This window comes from Lipotes vexillifer, unplaced genomic scaffold (genome assembly GCF_000442215.2).
Source record: "Lipotes vexillifer unplaced genomic scaffold, Lipotes_vexillifer_v1.1 scaffold240, whole genome shotgun sequence".
In the NCBI taxonomy this organism is placed as follows: Eukaryota; Metazoa; Chordata; class Mammalia; order Artiodactyla; family Lipotidae; genus Lipotes; species Lipotes vexillifer.
In genome coordinates, this window is record NW_006797481.1 from 8,751,660 (window position 1) to 8,768,354 (window position 16,695).

General features: G+C 44.9%; 1 protein-coding gene across 1 annotated transcript in view; it reads left to right on the top strand.

The window, feature by feature from the left end:
* LOC103069064 (guanylate cyclase 2G-like) overlaps window positions 1-16,695 on the top strand; it is a 38,659-nt gene that overhangs the window by 440 nt on the left and 21,524 nt on the right. The window contains 9 exon segments of the mRNA XM_007469645.1: window positions 8-324; window positions 1,772-1,787; window positions 1,790-2,105; window positions 4,228-4,339; window positions 6,764-6,875; window positions 6,878-6,948; window positions 8,429-8,573; window positions 12,377-12,512; window positions 14,723-14,810. Of these exon segments, the coding sequence (XP_007469707.1) occupies window positions 8-324; window positions 1,772-1,787; window positions 1,790-2,105; window positions 4,228-4,339; window positions 6,764-6,875; window positions 6,878-6,948; window positions 8,429-8,573; window positions 12,377-12,512; window positions 14,723-14,810 (1,313 nt within the window).

The following is a 16,695-nucleotide window of genomic DNA, read 5'->3' on the forward strand; positions in this document are numbered from 1 at the left end:
TGCCGAGCTGGCCACCCAACCTTAGTTCTGATGCTCTTTGTCAGTGTCCTGGTGACGTGGCTTGAGGCTGCTAAACTCACTGGGGGTTTCCAGGCCCCCTGGAACATCTCTCATCCATTCAATGTGCAGAGGCTGGGTGCCGGACTCCATATTGCCACGGACAAGATCAACTCCGAGCTGGCAGACTTCGGAAATTTCAGCTCGGAGTTTACTTACACCAACTCAACCTGCAGCGCCAAGGAGTCTCTTGCTCTTTTCATCAGCCAGGTCCAGAAAGAAGAAATTTCTGCCCTGTTTGGACCAGCATGCCCAGAAGCAGCAGAGGCAGAGTATACAGCCTTCTAAGAAACTCTGAGTTTCCATTGGAAAGGGTGGTCTTAAGGATGATGGTATAGACTTGAATAATCTCTTGACTTGGATGACATTATTATAAATAATAACTGTATAAGTCTTGTGTACCATTTCTTTGAGATGTAATTAGACCATGCAATTAGAACAATTAATACTCTCTTTAAAGAAAGCCTCCCAAATCAATAGTTGTTAGTTCACTCACTAACTTGATGTTCACTAACAAACTTGTTGATTGTTTGGCCTTGTGCTGTTGGATATGGACTCATTATTCACTCTAACATTGCCAGCCACGTGGCTCAGAAAAATTAAGAAGAAATTGAATGCTTGGCTTTAAATAGAAAAATAACATCTGTTTGTGTAGGTTTCCCTTTGGCATGTATAATAAACTATTCAGTGATGGGAAAGAAAGAGGGAAAGGATGAAGTGTGACAGATTGCCATAAGCTAAGGCAAGAAAATGAGAGATGTGAATGATTTGTGTTTGTTTAGCTAATGAGATTAGCTTTGTTGATGTCCTTGGGTATCTTGTGCTCTGAGAGGTATACATGCAAAGGCTGAATAGATGAGGCCACACAGTTCTCGCGTTCAAAAATACCGCAGAACTATCATTAGTGGGTGCTATAGAGTTAAGTTTACATTTGAATTTGAATCTTAGTGTCTCCTAGAATTCCCCATTTGACACATTCCCCATTTGATTAACAAAGCCTACCCATTCTTCAAAATCAAGTCAGAGTCAAATGCCACGGAGCCTTTCTTTATCCCTCTACCCTCATCGTTCACATCTCTAATTCCCAAATCAGAAGTAATTTCTTACTTCTCTAAGCTCCTCTAAATCTATTGTCTATAAATATTGAAGGGCATATTTAACTCTACAGCTGTTTTTACACGTCTTAACTCCTGTAATAGTTGATCACAAGATCTTTTTAAGAGGAAGGTCTCTGAAGTTCCCTGTAAATAGTAGGCTCCTAGTGGAAAATGAATAAGGAACAAATTAAGAAAAAAGTGAGTAGTACCTATGAGTGTGCGCTCTGTAACCACATTACCTGAATTCCAAGCCTGCTCCACTATTTGCTAGTTTTGGAACTTATTAATACATTTCTGTGTCCCCATGTTTTCATCTCTAAGATGAGATGATAATACCTACTTGATAGAAAATGTAAGAATTGAGATAATATATGTAAGCTCTTAGTCGAATGCTTGGCACATAGTAATCACTAAATAAATGCTGGCTATTGTTACTCTTGTGCTCTGAGGTTTGGCATCCTTAAGTTGGATCCAAGACGTTAACATAAATATTCCAAAAGAGAGGGGAAGTATGACCCATAGACTCACTGAATCCAAAGTTTATGCAGATATTTTACAATGTGGTTGGAGTGTAGCAAAACTCAATTATGGAAAGACATCCCTTTGTTACTTTCAAGGGTATTGGTTTGCTGGCTTCCCCATGTTTGACTTTGTTGGACAAACAGCAAAACTGGAGAACAACTTCTTGTATGACACCTATGTGAAACTTGTGCTACGCATGCACAGAGTTGGTGATGTGCTCCAGAAAAGCCTCCAGTACCTGGGCTGGAAACACACTGGGATGTTTGGAGGTCACTCTGGGACTTCCTCCTGCGATGGAGTGGATGAATTGTGGAGGGTTGTAGGGAATGAACTCAAATCCCATTTCACCATCACCGCCAGCATGAAATACACCCACAACAATCCAGCCTTCCTTCAAGAGAACCTTAGGAGCCTGTCATTGATTTCCAGGGCTAAGTAGGAAAGAATCTTCTGTTGCTTATGTTTAGAGGGGCAAATAGAAAAAAATGATTGAAAAAAAAACTAAGAATTTTTCATTTTTCTATGAGGGTAAAAAGCAGATGAAAACAGAGTATAAAATTAAGGATACATAAAAGCATTACCAAACAACAAAGTTTTTTTTGTCTAGAGTGAAATCCTCGATGCTACAGTGTTATGATGTACAGAGTAATTTCTGGAAGCACCTGCTAGGTGGGCTGGGTCTTGGACTTGGATGTTCGTTCAGAGAATGGCCTCTGGAGACAGACATCCCTAGGTTTGAAACCTGCCTCTGACACTTTCTAGCTGTGTGTTCTTGAGCAAGTAGCTTAACCTCTCTGTGCCTCAGGTACCTTATCTGTAAAACAAAGACAATCATCTTACCTACCTCATAGAATGGTGAGGATTAAATAAGATCATGCCTGTAAAGTGCTGGACATAGTAACTGATCAACACGCCGTAGTGAATATTGTTGTTGTGGTGCCTCTAAGGCTCTACTTTCTAGCAGGAATTAGTAGCGGACTCCTTTCTCTTCTTCCAATAAACCAAGCTCCTTCTGGCTTTGGGACTTTGGGACTTGGTATCCCTTGTCCTGGAGTTCCACTGCAATCCCACCTCATCACGCCCAGTGTTCTTTCCATAGGTAGCTTGCTCTCATCCTTCCAGACTCAGCCCAGAGCCCATCCCGTCTCCTCTGAGGGGCCTCTCCCAACTACTTGACATGGAGCGATTCCCCCTCCCCACATTAGTATCACAGCATTCTTTTCCCCCTTCATTCATCAGAATCTTGAACGATCTCTCTAATCTCTTCACTTGTATATTGTCTGTCTTAATGTCATCTCCCTGAGAACAAGGACCTTCTCTTTTGCTCACTGTCGTATCCTGTGCTTAGCGCATTGCCTGGCACCTAGCTCGAGCTCAGGTAAATAGATTAAAATTTATCTCATTTAAAAGATAAGTCACTAAGGACTTCCCTGGTGGCACAGCAGTTAAGAACCCACCTGCCAATGCAGGGGACACAGGTTCAAGTCCTGGTCTGGGAAGATCCTACATGCCACGGAGCAACTAAGCCCGTGCGCCACAACTACTGAGCCTGCGCTCTAGAGTCTGTGAGCCACAACTACTGAGCCCAAGTGCACCACAACTACTGAAGCCCGCGCGCCTAGAGCCCCTGCTCCGCATCAAGAGAAGCCACCGCAATGAGAAGCCCGCGCACCACAACGAAGAGTAGCCCCCGTTCTCCACAACTAGAGAAAAGCCCCAGAGCAGCAACGAAGACCCAGCGCAGCCAAAATTAAATAAATAAATTTATTAAAAATAAATAAATGAATCACTAAAATAGATAACCAACAAGGACCTATTGTATAGCACAGGGAACTATACTCAGTATTTTTAACAACCTATAAGGGAAAAGAATCTGAAAAGGAATATATATATGTGTGTGTGTATATATATATATATGTATATCTATATCTGAATCACTTTGCTGTACACCTGAAACTAACACAACATTGTAAATCAATCATACCTCAATTAAAAAGAAAAATTCTGAAGTAAAAAAAAGCATGCTCCAATTTAAAAATAAATACATAACAATAAATCAGTATTTCATTTTTGTTCCCTCAAAAAGCATGCTGATGTGTTTGGATGGAAGAAAAATACCATGGCCTACTCCTTTTCCCCCCATCCCATCTCAGACAGTCTCAATGCTCCTGGTTCTAGGTCCTCCGTCAACGCAACCTACCTGATGATGAGTCACAAGCCAGATCTATTGCTCTGAGTCAGTTAAACGAAAAAGCTAGAGCACAGAAGTGGTCTCAAACTTTTTCGATTTGTGCTTTGGGAGAGAGCTGCAGCGAAGACTTTAGTTCCGCAAGACGAAAGCTGCCAGTTTGTATGCTACCGGCATGGTTAAAGAAGGACACGCTCTGGGAACAGTTTAGACCTTCCTATTTCCTAAAGCGTGCTCAAAGAAAGACAAAGTTCATGTCTCATTTCTAGTGGTTTTAGGCTAGACTTTAAAACGTGTGTATCTCTGTGTGTGTGTGTGTGTGTGTGTATACACATGTGCAACTGGCTGACTGTCTTCTCTTACAGTTCTTATCTTAATCTGCAGCTCAGAAGATGCAAAACTTATCCTGCTGGCTGCAGAGAACCTGGGACTCCACACAGGAGAATTTGTCTTTATCATTTTGCAGCAGCTGGAGGTGGGTGCTGACGAGCCGTCAACGGCTCCCGCAGGAAGAGGTAACAAGCATGCTGCACTTGCTATGCACCAGATGCATTAGCTCACTGAATACTCAACCCTAGGAGGCAGCTACTCTTGTGTCCTCAAATTAAGATCAAGAGACTGAGACTGAATTGAAAGAACCTACCCAGAGTTCGTTTGCACAGTTGCTGGGACGGGGACCCGGGCCTTGAACCAGGCTGCTGATTCTGGAGCCTGGTCCTCTGTAGTCTACATCAGCAAACACCAGCTGAAGAAAAACGGTCATTCCTCCCGGGTGGCTGAGACCTCCCCAAAGGCTCTCAAACTCGGTGGCTCTCACTTTCTTTTCTTCCATGGCCACCTGTGTTTGAGCCCCAACAATGGCCTGGAGAAACCAACACTCTGGTCTAATGAGGCAATCTGTAGGTGGTTTGGTTCTTTTGGTAATGATAGGGATGGCTGACATGTACCACGTACCTCCCATGAGTACCGAGTTATACATTATACCTGCATCGGTGCACTAGATTTTCCCAACAGCCCTGTGAGGCAGATAGAGAGTCCATGCATTGTTTACATGCATCATTGCATTCAATATTTCCAGCAGCCTTATAAGGTACAGATTATTAGCATTCCAACTCGCAGATGAAAAAATTGAGGCTTAGAGAAATAGGGTAACTTATCCAAGATCTTGGACCTCCTAAGCTGGTCTTTTGGACTCTGGGACTGAGTCCCTGACCCCAACAGCTCTGCCTTGTGGAGTGTGTACTGAGTGCCAGGCCCCATTGTGAGAGCTTGATAAACTAACTCTAATTACAGCTCACACCACCCTAAGGGGAGATACTTTCATTTTCCCCATTTTACAGAAGAGAAAACTGAGGTCCTGAGAGGTGAAATAACTTAACCAAGGCCACACGACTAGTATGAGGGAGACCTAGTAGTCAAACCAGGTAGGCTGGCCTCAGTGTCTGTACATTTAACCACCACACAACACCAACAGGCTTCTAAAATAAAGCCCCTTGTATTGATATTTAGCTAGGGACACACTGTGTAATTTTTCCAGCAGTTTTATCTTTCTAAAATGAGCTTGTTTTATATGATCATAAGAAGTTGATATGGGGCGAAACGGAGTACAGGAAGATGCATAATAATGCTCCAGGTTTCTTTTACCTTTTTATCATTAAGTATTTCAGATTGCCAAAAGTGTCGCAGGTTTCGTTGGGCAGCCGGTTGGAATTCTAATCGTAAGCGAAGCTTTCCCGAACCTCCTCCTACCTTCCCTTTTCATTGCCATCCACCCCCTTTCTCTTCACTTGTCCTCTCACCTCTGCCTGCAGACAGACGAGAAGGGGAGAGGATGCACCAAGTCTCAGGATCAGCAGGGAAGCCCTGCCAACCCCCTCGTCACGATCTCCCCAAACCTTGATAATCAAATTCCAATTGGCTGGAAGTGCAGAAAGAATATAGGACTAAAAATAGACCACATGACATCCGTGAAAGTGAATTCATGCTGCTTTAAAAAAAGAATAGCATAAATCCATTCCCTAAAAGTGTTCCCAATATAGGCTGAAGTTGGCAAAAGTCAAGTTGCAGAATACCATTATAGCATGATACTATTTATGTAAAATGCACATACGCTCACACACACCTCTGTACACGTCTAGAACATTCGGATACCTCTCAGAGGAGACAAGAGGGAGCCGTAGGGAAATTGGGGAAGATCTTACCGTCTTTCACATATATACACACAATGAGTGGGTGTTACTTTCATAATAATAATAATAATAATGTAGGTAATAATGATAATAACAAACGACTTAAGCCACAAGCAGAAATTTGAGAATCGACAGTTGTAAGTTTTTCAAGTTTTTGCTGCCCATTGTTAAAAGGTAAGCTTTCTGAATATTAGTTGCTCGATGCCCCAAGTAATCTTTTCTTATTTATTGATTGATTTTTTTGGTTTCCTTCCCACTGCTTCGAAGCTAACTAGAAAACATAGACTTTACATGGCAAGTCTTCCAGAGCCATTGTGTTTCCAAGGATTAGAATAAAAATTCACATTTGTTGTTGGGGACTTCCCTGGTGGCGCAGTGGTTAAGAATCTGCCTGCCATTGCTGGGGTCATGGGTTCGATCCCTGGTCCAGGAAGATCCCACATGCCGTGGAACAACTAAGCCCAGGCGCCACAACTACTGAAGCCCGCGGGCCTAGAGCCTGTGCTCCACAACAAGAGAAGCCACTGCAATGAGAAGCCCGTGCACAGCAACGAAGAGTAGACCCCGCTCATGGCAACTAGAGACAGCCGGCACGCGGCAATGAAGACCCAACGCAGCCAAAGATAAATAAATAAATAAATAAATAAAGTTGATGTTGACTATTGCTTAGGGTATTTCCTACAGAATGGCTACATTTATTTATTTTTCAGGACAGTTTTTGGAAGGAGGTATTGACAAATCAGAAGGTGATGCACTTTCCCTCAGTCTACAAGTCAGTGATTCTCATAGCCCTCAGCTCCTCCCAAGAAGGCCCTGGAGATGAGGCTTCCGAGAGCTGGTCCACCGAAGGCTGCGGGGGCCGCCCTTCCACGGCCCCCTCCACATGCTGGAGCAGGTCTGATGGGGGTCTTCCTACACAGGTCCCTCCTCCCTTCCTTGAGAATATCTGTGTTTGGCCACTCCCCAGGCTCCTAACACAGACACAGACACACACACACACACACACACTTCTTTGTCTTCCACAGCCCCAAATAAACAGTGGCCCGATGAGATCTTGTGAAATCTGCACCCCAGGTCCACACGGAGGACAGAGGTTACTAGATGAGTGATCGGTTGGCCTTTGGAGTCAGAGTCCTGGGCTTCCATCCTAATTCTGCTATTTACTAACTACGGGGCTTTGAGGTGAATTGTTTAACCTCCCTACACCTCAGTCTCTTCACCCAAAAATGGGACTGATAATGACATCTGCCTTCCAGACTGTGGTTTTGAGTATCTAATGACATAGTACATGCAAGTAGCAGAACAGATACCAGTGGGTGCTCAGACCATGACAGTCTCCTTTCCCAGCAGGATGCCATGACCAGGAACCAGAATGGAGTAGTCAGAGATGTGGAGCTAGGGCAGGTCAAGGCAAGCAGATGTTCTGAGAAGGCAGCCGGGAGACAGACTATCATCCAGTGGTAGTTCCAGTATGTGTGGGATGATGGGGCAAAATGTCTGATTAACTAGACCATTGGCCAGATCTGGAGCTCCTGCCAGAGCGGGGCCAAGCTGAGCTTGAAGGTGATGAGAAGCTACTGATGACAAGGGTTCCATTAGGAATGAGGCAGCTGATTGTGGATCCCAACGCACAAGGAAAGATGGTGGATCAATGAATATCTGGGGAGTCATCTCCTAAGTGTCAGCTCTGTACCTGGTTCTATGGGGAGAACAGTGCCTAGCGCCTAGTAGGCACATGCATTTTTGTTCACTAAATGAAGTATTGAAGACCTACTATGTGCCAGTTAGTACAATAGATACTATACCTATTCTGCCTCATTTAACTATCCTTATACTCACCACAATAGTGGCTTTATCCGCATTTTATAAATGAATGAACCGAGATTCAGAGAGATTCAGAGAGGTTCTGGAACTTACCCCAAGTCTCACAGTAAGTACCAGGGCCAGCCTGACTCCAAGATCCACCCTCTTTCAATTAAACCATATTCCCTCCTGCCTATGGCCTAAAAAGCTGTTCACAACCAGAAAGATCACGCAATCTAATTGAGAAAACAAGGCCTAAAGAGGAAAAGTGCAGTTGTGATACCTAGGTATACCAGCACAGGCCAGGATACGTGGAGGGTCCTCCTTTCTCTGTGGAATAATGGAGAACGTGTGCTATGTTACACTGTTAAGAGGATGGAGAAAGCTTGCTTCTAACTGAGGCCGGACTGTGATGTAGCAGGCCATGGGTTGTTTTTTTTTTTTAATCTTTTTAGAAATTAATTAATTTTTATTGACGGAGAAATCAAGAGCTTCACAGACAAGTAAAAGCTAAGAGAGTTCAGTACCATCATGGACCTTTTTCTACCCGGCCTTTGCTTCCCTCATCCAAGGTGAGCCGTTACTCTGCTTACTTTCACGATGCAGTCCTGCTGTATGCTGAGGCCGTGAAGGAGATGATAACGGCCAGAAGGGATTTCTGGGATGGGCGGCAGCTCGTCATCACTCTGAAAGGCTCCAATCAGACTGCTTTGCAGGGTAAGTGGCTTGACTGTGGTAGGTTTGCCGAACTCAGGCCAGCTGAGTCCGTGGGGCTTGGCGTTGTTGGGCGTGTGATTACAGAATTCCGCTTTCTCATGGAGATTCCGGCCCTCTGGGAAGTGTTGTTGAGGTTAAAGCTCCCAGCGGCCACCGTCTGTTCTTTCTGCTCTATCCAGAAGGCTGCCCAGACCAGGTGGGGGGCCTCTGGGGTCCCTTCCCGCCCCTGAAAAGTCTCTCCCACAGCTCCTTTCAAACCGAACCCATCAAGAATAAAACTCAAGAGGGTGGGACCCTCCTCCTGGTATCACTCCCTTGATCCTCCACAACCTGCATCCTCTCTGATGCAGTGCCTGTCTGAATCATGACCATCGGCCTTTAAGGATGGGGCCAATCCTATTTTGCTTTCCTTGCAGGTGTGAGGATAGGCTTGGAAGTGAACTGTTTTGAAATCACCCTGGGAGCTGGCCAACGGCCGTCATCTTGCTCTACTCCAGCTTTCTATTTTGTGAGACAGAGATAATACATACTGCCATATCTAATAATAATAACCAGCATCTATTGAGGGCTTACCTTATATCAAGCTGGGTGCCAAGAGCTTCTGTGCACTATTTCATTTAATCCTCACACCACCGATGAGGTATTACTATCCATAATATACTACACAGGTGAGTAACTCCAGGGTAGAAAAGTTACATACTTGCCCGTGGTCATAAAGTTACGAGATGGTGGAGCCAGAATTCAAAATAAGGCCTGTTTTTATCTCCAGGGCTCATGTTCTTTACTGTTGTGTAACACCAAGGAGTAATTAAAATATTGGGTTGGTCAAAATGTGCCTTTGGTTTTTAAGTCAAAATAAATGACACGTTTTTCATTTTCACCAAGAACTTTACCCTTTTCACCCTTTTGTTCCACTACCTTCTACCATTTTTCAGGCAACTTCATAGTTCAATCTTCCCAAAACTTTTAATCTTTTTGAGCAAAGAACTGTTCCAGGTGCTCTTACAGTCTTCCAGGGAATTGAAATTTTTACCATTAAGAGAATTTTGTAAAGACAGAAATAAATGGAAATCTGAAGGTGCAATATCTGGTGAATACAGCGGATGAATCAGGACTTCCCAGGCAGGCTGTAACAGTTTTTGCCTGGTCATCAAATAAACAAGTGGTCTTGTGTTATCTTGATGGAAGAGTATGTGTTTTCTGTTGACTAATTCTGGATGCTTTTCGTCGAGTGCCGCTTTCAGCTGGTCTAATTGGGGGTGGTACTTGTTGGAATTAATCGTTTGGTTTTCCGGAAGGAGCTCATAATAATGGACTCCCTTCCAATCCCACCATATACACAACATCACCTTCTTTGGATGAAGATCGGCCTTTGGTGTGATTGGTGGTGGTTTATTTCACTTGCCCCACGATCTCTTCCATTCCACGTTACTGTACAGTATCCACTTTTCATCGCCTGTCACAATTTGTTTTAAAAACGGAACGTTTTCTTTACGTTTAAGTAGAGAATTGCATGCGGAAGTAAGGTCAAGAAGATTTTTTTCGCTTAACTTATGTGGAACCCAAACATCAAAGTGATTAACATAACCAAGCTGGTGCAAATGATTTTCAGTGCTTGATTGGGATATTCTGAGTATATTGGCTGTCTCCCGCGTGGTATAACATTGATTTAACGTCTCGATTTGATCTCTATCAACTTCAGCTGGTCTACCCGACCGTGGACCATCGTCCAGAGAGAAAGCTCCAGCACGAAACCTTTTTTGTTTAAATAAATGTATTTATTTATTTATTTTGGACTGTGTTGGGTCTTCGTTGCTGCACGCGGGCTTTCTCTAGTTGCGGAAAGCAGGGGCTACTCTTTGTTTCAGTGTGCTGGCTTCTCATTGTGGTGGCTTCTCTTGTTGCGGAGCACGGGCTCTAGGTGTGCGGGCTTCAGTAGTTGTGGCTCATGGGCTCAGTAGTTTTGGCTCACAGGCTCTAGGGCGCAGGCTCAGTAGTTGTGGTGCGTGGGCTTAGTTGCATGTGGGATCTTCCCGGACCAGGGATGAAATCCGTGTCCCCTGCATTGGCAGGTGGATTCTTAACCACTGTGCCACCAGGGAAGTCCCTCCAGCACAAAACTTTACAAACCACTTTTGACACGTTCGATCAGTCACAGCTCCTTCTCCATACACTGTGCAAATCTTTTTTTTTTTTTATGTTTCAGTTGCGTTTTTATCTTTCTTGAAATAATAAAGCATAATATGCCAAAAATGTTGCTTTTTTTCCATCTTCAATATGCAAATGGCTACACAAAAATTCGCCAATTTTGATGTCTTTTTCTAAATGAAGGCAGATATGACAGCTGTCACATACAATCTAACAAAATTGTTTCGAGTGAAGTTAAAGACAACTAAGTGCTACTAGAGTCATCTTACGGAAAAAACCAAATGAACGTTTTGGCTAATCCAATATATGAAGTGCTTGGCACATAGTATATGCTCATTAAATGGCAGCTATTTATCTTTTCTTTGGCTTATCATTCCCTTAATAAATTAAGACTTAAACTTCATCCTAAATTTTCAAAAGGACAGCCAAGTCCTGCTCTTTGGGGCATTCATAGATTCAGTTTACAATGACCCCATCCACACCTTTTCCAAGTGGAAATATTAACTTGCTTCCCTTTCTTCTTTTCTTCCTGACCCTGAAGCATTTGCTTTAAAAAGGGGGATGAAGTGGGAGGAGTCTGTCTTCCTGCTCTCAGTTTAATCCCCTCTGTCAGATCAATTTATTTCCGGGTTCAATCCTGGTTATTGCATTTGCTGCAGCCCTTTCCCTGCGCAGACCTTGGGAGGGAGCCATGCTCAAGCCCCACATTCAGGATGCCAGCAAGTGGGCAAAGCAAGGCAGCGAGGGCTGTGGGAAGACCACGCACTTGGGTCCCAACAGACCTGTGTCTTCCTGGCTCTGGAAACTCCAAGGGGTCTGTGCCTCCAAGCCCTGCTTGCTTATTAGGAGTGGATGATGGTGCCTCCTCTGTGGGGTCAACTGGGACTAGATGTGTGAAATCACTACCGCCCTCAGTGCTGGGCACATGGCAGAAGCTTATGAATGTTAATGTTGTGTCCTGTCCCCAGTGGGAACAAATCATAAGTCCTAGGTCAGACCTTGGGTCCTAGTTTGGGGTGTGGAACTGCTGTACTTTACTCCTCTGGGATCTCTGATGTGTCCTTTGTGTGGCGGGAAGGGCACATCCTAAGCAAGAACAAGGAAGGCACCTGGGCCAGGTCTGAGCGCAATGCCTGAGCACGAACCAAAACCGGGAAGCAAGGGCCATGCTGAGAACAAAGCTTGCAAACTCGTGTCCCAGGGTCTGGCAGCGTGGAGAACGTGGGGGGAGTAGAATGGTAGCGGCTGGGAGGAGGCAGTGTCCCCAGCCCCAGCCAACCGCTGCCATGTCATTTGGCCTCCATTGGTCATATCTGATTGTTTGGGAAGCATAAATCTTGGGTTTTATGTGAAATTAGTTGGAAACTGCTTAACTTTTTTCTTTTTTTTAATGCTGGATGGTCCTCCCCAGTGTAGGCCTAACAGAACCAAGTGGGCCTTGAGTCCCACCAGGGTACCACTTCTGAACTATCTTCTTTTTTTTCCACTCTCCTTCTTGACTGCATCTTAGATTCCCTGAAAGGGCAAAAGACTCACGGGTGGCTTTCAGCAACTGCTGGGGAGGGCATTCCTCTGATACGACTCGGCAGGCTGGCATTTTGAGCCCCAAGCTCCTCTATGCTCCCTTTACTGTGTGCAAGTGCCTTTCTTTCCAGGAATCACCGGCCCCGTGTTTGTGGACTCCCAGGGAGAAAGACGCACGGATTACTGGCTCTATGCCCTACAGAAATCTCCAAATGGGTCCCTCTTTCTTCCTTTTCTTCATTAGGACAGCTGTCAGGAAGTCATCAGGTATGGCAGGGCCTTTCCCAAGCTTAGCTCACGCTACAGGAAGAGGCCTGGGAGGAGTGGTAGGGCCGGTGGTCCTGCTGCGAGGCCAGCTGGGGATCCAGCTCCTATAATCAAGTTGTCTGCTGCTCTCTGAACTCATAAAGATCGACTTTGGACCTTCAACGTGGTCTTGCCCTCGACTGTGGGTGTGGCTCAGCCACTTCAGGTTCCACTTACAACACGGCATCCCTAACTGCACCTCCATGTGGGCCTGGGCCTCCTCTGTTGCTCCAGCTGGGCAGGTCCCACAGCCTCAGTGTCTCAGGGAGAGGCCCTGGCCCTGGGCGATGATGGAGCACAGCGCCTCCTATAGGGTCAGGTTCACAGTCAGTGAAACCGACTCATGAAGACAGCCAGGGGGACACCAGGACCTGGATGCTGTCCTGGGCTCACAGTATCCAGAAATCCCTGGGGAAAAAAAAAATCTCTGTTTCTGTTCTCTCAGCTATAAATCAATGAGCAACTACATGAGAACATAAAACTTATTTCAATTTCTACTTGCCCCCCACTGCCATAACCCACAATTAAGATTTGATTGGACACTTTTCTCTCCCCTACTCTTATGGAATTTTAATGTCCCCAAATGGGTTGGCCCAAGAAATAAAACAACCATGGCCGGCTAGGTTGTCTGTATTGTAGGAACAGGCATTCCCCAGGCAGGGGTGACGTTTTGGTCTGTGAAGTGTCAAGATGCTCTATAACAAGATTTGTCTGCATCAAACGTGGGAGAAAACTCCAGTAACTTTGGAGAATTGACACTTCATCTTTTAAATCAGAAGTGACATGGTTTAAAACAAAAGATCAAGTCAGTTATTCTACCTAGCAAAAAGATATTGCTCTCTCATGAATTATATTACCTGTAGGCTAGGTTTGAAGAATCTTGGTGAGGTGGGAAAACTGGATGGGTCAGCAGATGTTTGAATGAAGAGACCAAGGCCTGCTTTTTGCAAATGACATGTGTGTTTCAGTTGCCCCTGCTATACCTGAGGTAGAGACAAGTTGAATAAATCAAGTTGGCACTGACCTTTAATTGTCTTCTTTTTTTTAAGACCCATTGGGGAATTTCTCCACGGTTCCCTTCCTGAAGACAGACGTGGCTGTGGATTTTCCAATGAGCTCTGTGAAACTGAGCCTGTTTTTGCAGATCAGTGTGGCCACCTGGAGAAGGCAGCAGGAAAGGACTCTTTACAAAAGGGCTTCTCAGCAGTGGCAACAGCATTGATGTTTAGGACGAGATCATCTTTGTGTGTAAGGGGCTGTCCTGTGCCTTGTAGGAGGCCTAGCAGCATCCCTGGCCTCCACTCCACCCACTAGATGCCAGCAGCACCCTTTAGCTCTAACAGCTCCAAATGTCTCCAGACATTGCCAAATATCCCCTGGAGAGGCAACGTCATGGCCTCCCCTGTTGAGAACCTCTGCCCTGGGGAAACCCGGCTCCTGAGATTTGAGTCTCAGGAATTCCATTTCTATGGAGGTAGAGTCTGGACAAGGGAGTGTTGCATGGTGGTTAGGAGCCCAGGCCTGGAATGAGGTGGATCATAACTGAGAACAAGTGTAAGAAGAGCACATAGTAAATGTTGAATGAAAGGTGGTGATGGTCTTAGAAGTCATCCTGTTTTTCTCTACAAGGGAAGTTTTTATCTAAGGAGGAGGTGAGTGCGGTTGCCATGGGAACCAGAGGGGTGTGGGAAGACCACGCACTTGGGGCCCAATAGGATTCCTGGAAAAAACAGGTCTGAGTGGACGCTGTGTGCCCTAACTTGGACCCGTGCCTGGGCAGCTTTTGAGCCATCTGTTTGGCAGGGCCGGGATGGGGCCCTGATGTGCTCACTTCTGCTCTTAGGTGGGCCTGAGTAACGATATGCCCTCCAGGTGTGACTGCTGTGATTTTCACCGTAACCCTCCTGATTACCAACCTGGGCGCTGTCATCATAGGTCTGATTTTTTTTTTTTTTTTCTTGCGTTATGCGGGCCTCTCACTGTTGTGGCCTCTCCCATTTGCGGAGCACAGGCTCCGGACGCGCAGGCTCAGCGGCCATGGCTCACGGGCCCAGCCGCTCCGCGGCATGTGGGATCCTCCCGAAACGGGGCACGAAGCCGCGTCTCCTGCATCGGCAGGCGGACTCTCAAGCACTGCGCCACCAGGGAAGCCCCATAGGTCTGATTTTAAGGACACAGAGGGAAAAACCGCAGAGGCAAAATAAAGGTCTCTGGTGGCAAATCAATTATGATGACATCACCATTCTGTCCCAGAACAAGGTGAGGCCACGCCTGGCCCAGACATCCACCTTCCTGCTCACTGCTGGTGATTCGTGGAAGGGACCTGATCTGGGAGCTTGTGAGGGCGGAGGCTGACTCATTTATAAAGTGAGCTCTTAATGGAGAGTCTTAGGCCCTGAGTTCTGGTTCTAGAACTACCACTTTTTTGCTGGGAACATCATTTCCGAGCCTCAGTTTCTGAATACTTAAAAACGATCAGATGGCTTCTAAAGTTCCCTTCAGCCCAGGAACCCATATATCCTGTTCAAATATTAAAGCTGTCTCCTGGGGAGCATTTAGTTATTTTCAAAACCACATTAACTCCTTTAAACTACTGGTAACTAAGACAATATAATTCATTTACTCAACACACACGTGTTGCCTGTCTACTGTAGGCCAAGCAGAGTGCAAGGCACGCCACAAATGGATGCCTTCTGAGGGAAGTAAGTGCTCTGGGAGGTGTCTACAAGCTGAGGCAGAAACCCCGCAGGTAGAGGGATTGAATGTTACAGCATCATGAAGGCTTCAGAGAGGAGGTGACATCTGGGGAGAGTGGCTTTGCTAGTGGTGACCAGGAGAGGAGTAACGCAGGGTATGCTGAGGGCTTCTCAGGGCTGTGAAGCTGGGCACACATTTAATAAGCATGACATTATTTGATAAGTATATAACAGTTACATAATTCCAGAAAATATAGCCATGACTATCTTTTATGCATATCTTAAGCCTGAAGTTTTGAAGTCTCTTTTCTTTCCTTCCCTTTTTGTTTTGTTTTTGATGTAATCTTTGCAAGCATATATTGATTATTCTGGGGTCCTTACTGCCTTTCCAGAAAGGTTAGTGAGAATTGTTCTTTAGAGTAGAAAGATAGACCCAAGTTTCTATACTTTAATAAGAGCTCTTCGTTCCCGGGGGGGAGGTGGAGGGAGGGGGTGAATTTTGCTTTCATCTCAAGTGATTAAAAACCCAGAGCTGAAATAAATTTTACGTCAAAGATCAAGAATTTTAGAATTTCATATAGTACTTGTTCAGGAATACATGTTACTCATGATATTCAGAGAATAACAAGATATGCAGATCAACTACTGAATCAGAATTTATGTTTTTGAACAAATGTGTGAATCTTAAATATCTCAAAGCAAAAGAAAAGTGTTCTAGAATGTTGTTGCTTGTTAGAAAGCGCTCAAGTTAGACCAAGGTATACAGGTTTGTTCTACAGACATTTAGGTTAATTATAAAAGTAAGGAAAGCATGATGGGTCAACAATCAAACATTCCTCTCATGTTATGTGTATTTTGTTCCCGTTATATTGGCTGTATTTTCAAAATTGTAGTTTATAGTATGTTTCCTTTTATTGGTATCTTTGCATATACTATTCATTGAATAAATGAATTATGACTTTCAAGAAAAAAGGTGACTTGGCAGGTACCAAGTCAAGGAGGCTTCAACATGCTATGAGCAGGAGATTGGGGTTCATTTGTAAATTATTTTTCAAGTGTCCCTGGGGATTCTGGGGCTCACTGGTTTGGCCTTGGGCGAATGACAGAATGAGGTAGAGGTTGTGGGGAGGAATTCTGAGCTTCCTCTGCAACTATAGCAGCTCTGCTTTGAGCTATTGTTTTCTACGTTAGGGTTCAGAGTAAGACTCTTCTAGAAAAACAGGGCTCCTCTGTTTAAAATATATTCTCTAGGGGCTGGGGAGGCACTGGGGGTGTTACACAGAGAGTTCACCTCCTTAGATGCTCATTGAGGAAAATGACTGTGTCATCAGGTCCCACATCTAGTTAAGGGCCAAAGCCAGCACTTGAATTTGGGCAGCCTGACCCCAGAGTCTTAACCACGACATTGTGATGTTGGCACAGACACGAGAGTGGTGCGGGTAGCGGTT